The sequence below is a fragment of the Colias eurytheme genome, chromosome 5 (genome assembly GCF_061535395.1).
Source record: "Colias eurytheme isolate Ceu_HAF_F1 chromosome 5, ilColEury1 Martin Lab GWU primary, whole genome shotgun sequence".
NCBI lineage: Eukaryota > Metazoa > Arthropoda > Insecta > Lepidoptera > Pieridae > Colias > Colias eurytheme.
In genome coordinates, this window is record NC_142984.1 from 3,743,779 (window position 1) to 3,752,213 (window position 8,435).

Consider the following 8,435-nt stretch of genomic DNA (forward strand, 5'->3'; position numbering starts at 1 on the left):
TATTATAAAGCTGAAGAGTTTGTGTGATTGTTTGAACGCGCCAATCTCAGGAAGTACTGGTCCTATTTAAAAATTATTTCAGTGTTAGATAGCCCATTTATCGAGGAAGGTTATATATCATTACGCTAAGACCAATAGGAGTAGTATAAAATAATGTAGAAAAATAATGTAAGAACTAGCTCAATATGCTTCATTTCTGGTACTTAAAATATAATAAAAATTTTCTTTGTAGATAGTTAGAAATAATAATGAAAAACTTGGTATTTAAGGCAGCGGTGTTACTCTCCATAGTCTCCTCACGTCCGTTATTAATTTCCAGGAAAATTTATTTAAATACGTATATAATTAATTGTCGAGGACAGAAAGTGAAATTTGAATTCATAAAACATTTTTGTGATATTGAATTCGTGACCATAATTACATATCAAGAGTCCGACTCTACATATTTTATTAAAATACGGTATTATTTTACTATGTATGTACGAAAATATTGTGAACTAGCTGCTTCAGCCGGCTTCGTTCGGGAAAAAGCCTTTGTTACAACGTAAATATTTTTCAAATAGATCTACTGATCGAGAAGAATAGACTTAATTTGCACATAATTAACAATCTGATTATGTTATCTACAAAACGACTCAATCATCCATTCCTATCTTACCTAAAATTCGAACCTCACGAAAATGTGAGGCTCGAGAGTCAAACTATTATTATAACCGACAGAAAAGAATACGCCGTGCCTTGTATTTCTATTAGAACATTTAATAAGGGTCTCTGTCCGCACAAAAGTTTTCACATTTCATTAGGTGACGGAAATGGAGCATCCGAAAGGGTAAGCAATTTAGTCTGAACACATTTTGTCTTATAGAAAATATCCTCAAAAAGGACAACCGAGACGTTTACAGAAATAACCTATAGTGCTTAAAATCTTATCAGAAAATCCTATCTTAAGAGGGAATATGATTTTCAAAGAACGGCCGTAATACCCTTCAAGACAGCTTTGCTGTATCTTTTAACTTTGTGTAACAATAATACTTATCTTACTATTAAATATTGTATAGTTCGATCCTTTATCGACTACTCGAAACGGTGTCAGTTCCTTCACAAACAAGACAAAATTCTTAAAGATAACCTGCAAATCATTGTACAGATACAAAAAAAATAAGTGCAATTAATATTTATTTATTTTCTAATTAAAAGTGACATTTATATCACACTAGCTTTCCACCCGCAGCTTCGCCCGCGAAGTCAAAGAAAAACCCGCATAGTTCCCGTTCCCGTGGGATTTCCGGCATAAAACCTATCCTATTTCCCGGGATAAAAAGTAGCCTATGTCCTTTCTCGGATATCAAAATATCTCTATACCAAATTTCATGCAAATTGGTTCAGTAGTTAAGGCGTGATTGAGTAACAGACAGACAGACAGAGTTACTTTCGCATTTATAATATTAGTATGGATTTAGGAAAATGTAAGAAAACTTAACGTAGCAATCAATATCTTTACAGAAAACGAGTTAATTGAATTTCAAATGTTTTAGAGAGCTTAAAGCTTTAGTGCTGAAAACTGTAACTGTAAGAACGCTTTTCAGTTTAAAATTGTATTGCTTCTAAAAAGGAAAACAAATATCCCTTTAAAATCCTACAAGGCTTTCGAATGAAATCAAATCGATTCAAGAAAGCGTGGAAGATCCCGGAGGGCGAAATTACGGGTATCTGGCGAAACGTTTCGAATCTCTATCTCCTCTGATTACAATTTAGAACCGAACAAATGATCGAAATGAACAGCTCCCTATTGTGTGTATTCATGTCGGTTATTCTTTTATATTCCATGTAAACTTTCTAGAAATTTCCTCTACAGATAACAGTACAAGCAATACTTCGCTGAAAATATTTAAAGTTTGTTCCTAAGGAAAATTTATAAGTCCTGTGTTCGTAAATTTGAAACTACTTATATCAGTAAATTATAACCGTTCCTCGCAACAACTTGCAATAAACCCGGTGTATTTTATTCTTGTACTTAAACGCTGTAATTAAAGAAATGAAATTTCGACGCGTTATGAAATACGAGATCTGCGAGAATTTGTTGAAGCTATTTAAATGAGTACACTCGCAAACAAAGTTACTTTATAAAAGAAAATTATGTTTAGCACACGGAGAATTCGACGCCACTCGCTTATGCATTCAGACTTTAGACAATGTTATAAACTTTACAGCGCTCGTTGAGCACTTTTGTAAAGTTAAACGGAATAAATGCGAACACTATTTGATTTGAGTCGAATTGAAAATTTTCTACTCGGTGGTACCGACATCGCACATTTTATACTTGGGATAACTCCAGAGAATTTGCAATAGTAACGAACTAATGTATTCCACTGATAATTCTCTTAGCCAGTCATGGTTCGATGGATTCCAATCAATTCGTCTTAACTGAACTTCGCTTTGCCCTACAGTTACCTGAATGGTAGTTGACTGCAATTGATGCACTTTCCAATTGACCGTTTTTGTACAATTTGCTTTTATAATGAGAAATAGTGATGCGGCTTGACCCGGCTTCTGACCAATTTAATAAAACTATCTATGTATACTTATCGAGGTTTTAATACAAATACTATCATTCGGGAATTCTAAATAAATGCAAATTGCTCACAATAACAATTATTAGTTTCCTATCTCAAAGACAGATTGCAAATCATGCAAATATTGCAATTTCATGAATGGACATCCCGGCATGAGGTAATAGAATAACCCAACTCGTACCGAAGCATTTCTACTATAATAATGAATTCAGTTGAAACACCTTGGTTGCTTTTCTTATCCACAAAGTCACCCTTTCTCGATTTGCCCTATCCCTCTGCAGAATTATCTTTAAAGCGTACAAAGGCCAGTCGCCTTTGCATTTTAAATGCTCCTTACAAAATGTTCTTTTGTTAGGCAACCAATCATTTAAAGATTTTTTCCGCGATACGGTTCGCTTCAGCCATTATTCATAAAAAAGTAGGCCATCACTAGCAGAATCTTCGCGCTCAATATCTCCAACTTTATGAATGCCAGTTTTATCGGACGACAATTTTACGGGAATTGTAATTATTTCCTTTGAGATAAATAGATTGAACAGATTATTATTATTGGCTACGATTGTATGAAAATTACGATGAATAAGTAATGTCGATATTTTTGTCAAAAGTTTGTAAAAAAATTGACATAGTAGGTACAGATTAATTTTCCTGCAACAGTTAATTTTTGTCTCAGTAACTATTGTGTGTAATGAATATGAAACAAACTAGAAATAATAAATATTGTTCATATGATGTAGTACCAAACTTTGATATCCCCATAGGCATAAAGTAGATATTTTTCACGAAGCATCCGTCCTGCGTGTTTTTCTATCCAGTTTATTTACCTTGTATAATTTTTTTAGTAAAACATTTGCATTCCATGTTTTATGGATGTGTTGAATAAAACAAAAGATTGTTAAAGCTTTCACGTATTTGTTTTATTTATCTTTCGTATCGAAATCATTACACATAGTTGTAAAATGAAACAAACATACATATTCAGAATGTAACAATGTAAATACCATTTTTTTATTTCATTAATAAATAATTATTCATCCAAGACAAAAGAAATAATTTTATTAACTTTTTCTTCCAATACACTCGCAAACATCTGACATCTCGGAACAGCTACATTAATTTTTATATTAAATTATTTTTAACGAGGTAATTAATAGCATTCTTTTATGCTAAGCACTCTGAAAAAAAAAACACACACACACATAATAATTTTCTTTTTTTGTGAAATCATTAAAATTGCATAGATAAGTTTATAAAATTTTTACCTTTTTCATTAATATGTTACTTTATTTACCGTAGAGACAATAGTGTTCATCATCACTTCTGCAATAAAAACATGCACTTGAATAATGTTAATAGGTATATCTATATTTAAGACTACCCTAATAATGAAATATTGAAATCTAAGCCTGCTGTTGTTACAATTATTATGTTATGGCAAAATAGTCTCTCAAATTTTCCATTAATAAAGTTATATTTCTTGTCGTAAATTATCTTCTACGCTCGTTATACGTACTAAAGGGTAATATACCAAAATAAAATCGATTAACTCTCCTTCCAAATAGCAATTAAACCTTTGTAAATAAGCAAGTCACAAATATCAATAGTTGATTGATTAAAAAACTAAAATGTGTCGTAAGATCTACTCTTTTACCTAACGATGTCTCAACAACCCTTGTCCAGTTCAAAATAGCCGATTGTGTACATTTGGCTGCAATTTAAATAATTAAAGGCAAATACTCTGCCGAAGGTTTCAAAGGAACCGCAATTGGAAAATGTCACTTTATTTCGTAATTAACTTGCGTCTATCACCAAGTTGTTAGGTGAAGTTCGCTGGGAGTTGGCAGCGGGTAATACAGTAATGGGTTTCTGAACCTTATTTTTAATCGGCAGTAGGTCAGTCAATATAATGATTAATATTTTTTTCAAACTTTATACCTATAACATAAACCTACGGATTGTAAAAAACTGTGGATAAAATAAATCAAAGAAGGTTATCACGGAGAACCAAATGTGGAGGGGCATTTATATTGGCAATCTCTAATAATTTTACCTTACATATTATTATAAAATATATTGTTCATTGGATTTTGAATGATATCTAAAGCCAGAAAATATATTATGAAATAGAAGGTACCTAATAGAGCAGACATGTAACCTGATAGAAAGTGATCAGCATCGACTATGGGCAACTGCTTTATTTTAATTTCAGGTTTATTTTATTTTCAGGATTTTACTGCTCCAATGGATGAAGAAAAACAACGTACGAAGCATATTCAAGAACCAAAAAGCGGCACTTGCCAGCGTTGTCGATATCTTAACGATCATAGAGAGCTGTATCTTTCTCTCTGTCTTTCTTTTCTTCAAGAGGAGAGTGAACAGGTACATTCTAGGGAAGCGCGCTCCATCTTAGGCCACATCTCAGCTTACCATCAGGCGAGATAGTGGCCAAGCGCTCCCCTTATATCAGCATAAAAAAGTGTAAAGAAGTATAAGTTAATCATGGTATGCTTACGTAGGATGTGAATCCTGTTTGCTCTGCATAAGAAGTGATAGACCAGTCTTGGACGTACGTTTATTCGGCACACCTCCCGGCTCTCTGTTCAGCATGTGATCTATAAAATGTAAAAAAAATATGAGATATAAAATTATATTTTTAAAACTTAAAATGAATTTAGATAAAATCCTTTTTGCAAAATCATAAAGTATATATATATATTATAAGCCCCCTAGTAAGGGGGCCTGAACCCCAATCCAATATGTCAAACTTATGTATGAATTCAAATAAAGATTTTATTTATTTATTATTTATTTATTTATTATGAAGATGCGAAATTTCAGTACTAAGCCAAGTCCTTCGAAATTTAATTAATGGCGCTTTCATTCTAGTAATCAAATTTTAATCGATTTTCTTAAAATCTAGATAGAATAGAAGACTAGACAGAATTCTGTTACAAAATATAATCTAAAGGTAATTTTAATGTTAAATTTCATCGAAAATATTATTTTACTTGGTAATGATTAAAATGGTATTAATAGTATACTAAACTATTCTGCAGCCGAGAGCTAGGAATTACTAGGCATTCGTTCTATATATAAGTAAATTCAGTTAAATACTTTGCTACAGTTACAAAACGAATAAAAACTTATGGTACAAAATTCCGACAAGAATGTTTCTTTTTAGTGTTTTCAGACCACTTTTTTTCCTGTCCGAGTTTTAGAGTTACCTACAATAATTTTGTATTTCTTTTTAACTTACTTTTGAATATATTAGCCGTTCTTTTTCTGTATTCTTGTATTACAGGCGAATCTGGGTAAAGCTGTTGCAGTGGAGTACGAAAGAAATCTAAAAAAAAAATATTATTTTAGCAAACTCGGAAATATTTACCTACATAAAATAATACATCAATTTAACAACGAGAAACATGATCTCTATAATTATATTATTATTGGTTTCCAATAATATTCGATACTTAAAACCTACGTTTTATTTGAGTTTCATATGCAGTATTATTGGCTCGATAGTAATTACCGTAGTAGTTAATACTTTATATCCCTATTTTATAATTTTATCTACACATAATAAAATGCAATATTTTGAAATAGGTATGCTTAACAAAACTATATATTTTACATAATATTAAAAAAAAATCCTCTATACTTACATATTACACGATCCTCGAATGGTGAATCTACATAGATGTCATCAGACTTAGCTCGCAAATAATCTGAAAAAGGTTGAAAATTACTTATAACAAAATGTTTATTACGATGTATGAAAATTAAAAATTAAAAAGAAACCAACCACAACAAATAATATAAAAGTTTCTCATCGAATAAAATTAGCAAAATAAATAATAATATAAGGTTTAGAAAAGAATTATTATCATTATTAAAATACTTTCATTTGCGTAAACATACCTTTAAAACCTTTGATAACATGGGCTTTTTACAGCCTGAAAGCGAGATAAAATGGCCTACGCAGACGGATTTGAGCCTTAATTAAAAGGGAATATTGATGAAAATTAATTAAATCGTGCGTAATTAATATCAATTGAAATGGAGATCAGAAAATGTTTCATTAAAGATTACAGGACTATAATATAGTTCGACATTCATTTGTAAAGAGGAGTCAAAGTAACATTTTAAAAGCGCTATCAGATGATTATGAATTAATGAGGATTATTGGATTCTAACTTTGGTGTATATTATATCTAAGTATAGTCACAATTTGAAATACCTACATAGTACCTAGTTATAATTATTAAATACCTATCTACTATATACCTAATAAAATTAAGTTTATTCAAGTCCTTTACAATTTAGAATCGTTCAAAGTGAACCAGAAATACGTGGTAGGAATATAGACAATTATTCACTGCATTGAACAGACCTTTTTACTCACTAACTATCTACTTATTCGATTTATACAAAATTTTATACCAATTGTGTTATTTGTGTTTTTCTTTTAAAAAACAATCATTTAATGTACAACACTGTAACTATCCATGTTACTAATTGATCAATTATTTTATTAAATTAAATCCTTACCTATTTCCTAAAATAGCATGCGACTTAAATAAAATGACCATGCTTTTATAAATAACATCCGTAAATGTATCATGTCGCAAAAATAAAAACAAAAATCACATACCTTTATAATAATTGAATCCGTCTTTACCCAAATCCGAGCCTCTCGCAGTAACGGCGACAGCAAACAATAACATAATTGAAATGAATGTCTGCCGCATTTTGTATATATGAAGAGTGATGAGGCTAGACTATCGCATTTAACTGAGGGGATGGAATGGGGAGAACGTTTATATATAAACGTATTAGAGCTGAGATGTTTGTGGAGTAGGCTCTTTTCTTGGTCGCGGTTCGATTCCGCCTTATATAATTACTATGACAACTTGGTTGTAGTGCTAAATGGAACTTAACTGAAGAAACTAAATGCAGCTGCTGAAAATTGAGCTTTTCAGGCGAGAATACTGATATACGTATCTATATGTGGCCTTTAGAGTAACCTACTTGTAATTAATTATTATTAATGATATGTTGTTTAAATTGCTATACTATATATAATGTTTATGTATCGTATTGTTATACGTAATTCCTAAATGAGATTGTAGATATACAGGTTGATTTTAATCTAAAATCTTCGTAAATGTTATTCTTATATTCATTTATATCTACCATTTGAAGATGAAAACGTCAATCTTCATGCAAATGTAGCTAATACATCACAATTCACAAGTTGCGATATTACCATCCCATTATACCTCATGCTGCCACATTACGCAAATGTGTGCGTCTGTACTGATTGTTCAGAAAATAAAAAGACATTCTACATGATTAAGGTATTCTTTCATATAAAATATACCACCCAAGATATGGCTATGGAAATAACAAATAGCATAAACGAAAATTGCTCTATGTCGTTGTATATTTTTTGTGAGTTCTAATGAAATAAATAGGTACAATTAGGATCAATTCAGACGTCCAGACGTTCTAATCTAACTGTACTTTTGTTCGCAAATCTAACATGAATAGGTATCAAGAAATGAAGGTAACGAAATTACTTATTCTGTCCAATCATTCCGGCGGCTAATTAATTACGAGCTCTGAATTCGTTATGTACCTTTAATAACTTTAACATTGCAAGTAGGTTGTTCTTTATTTTATTTCAAAGATAAACCTGCGATCTTTCATTGATCAATGTAGGCTTAAGATTAATATAAATTATTTATATTGTACCTACTTCATACGAATGTAGAGCCAAGTAACAATATCAATAAATCAATAAAACATATTTTCATCATCAATTAAAACTAAAAACTTTTGAAATATTTTATCAAAGTGAAG

At 30.9% G+C, this 8,435-nt stretch overlaps 1 protein-coding gene across 1 annotated transcript; it reads right to left on the reverse strand.

Moving 5' to 3' along the window:
• Positions 1–3,835: 3,835 nt before the first annotated feature.
• Positions 3,836–7,322, reverse strand: LOC149908380 (uncharacterized). The gene is made up of 5 exons (XM_090101636.1): positions 7,225–7,322; positions 6,236–6,298; positions 5,830–5,916; positions 5,086–5,185; positions 3,836–3,893 (listed from the first exon to the last, which is right to left on the reverse strand). Exons 1-5 carry the CDS (start codon positions 7,319–7,321, stop codon positions 3,857–3,859), a joined length of 384 nt encoding a protein of 127 aa, XP_089957762.1. The 5' UTR covers position 7,322; the 3' UTR covers positions 3,836–3,856.
• Positions 7,323–8,435: the final 1,113 nt, after the last annotated feature.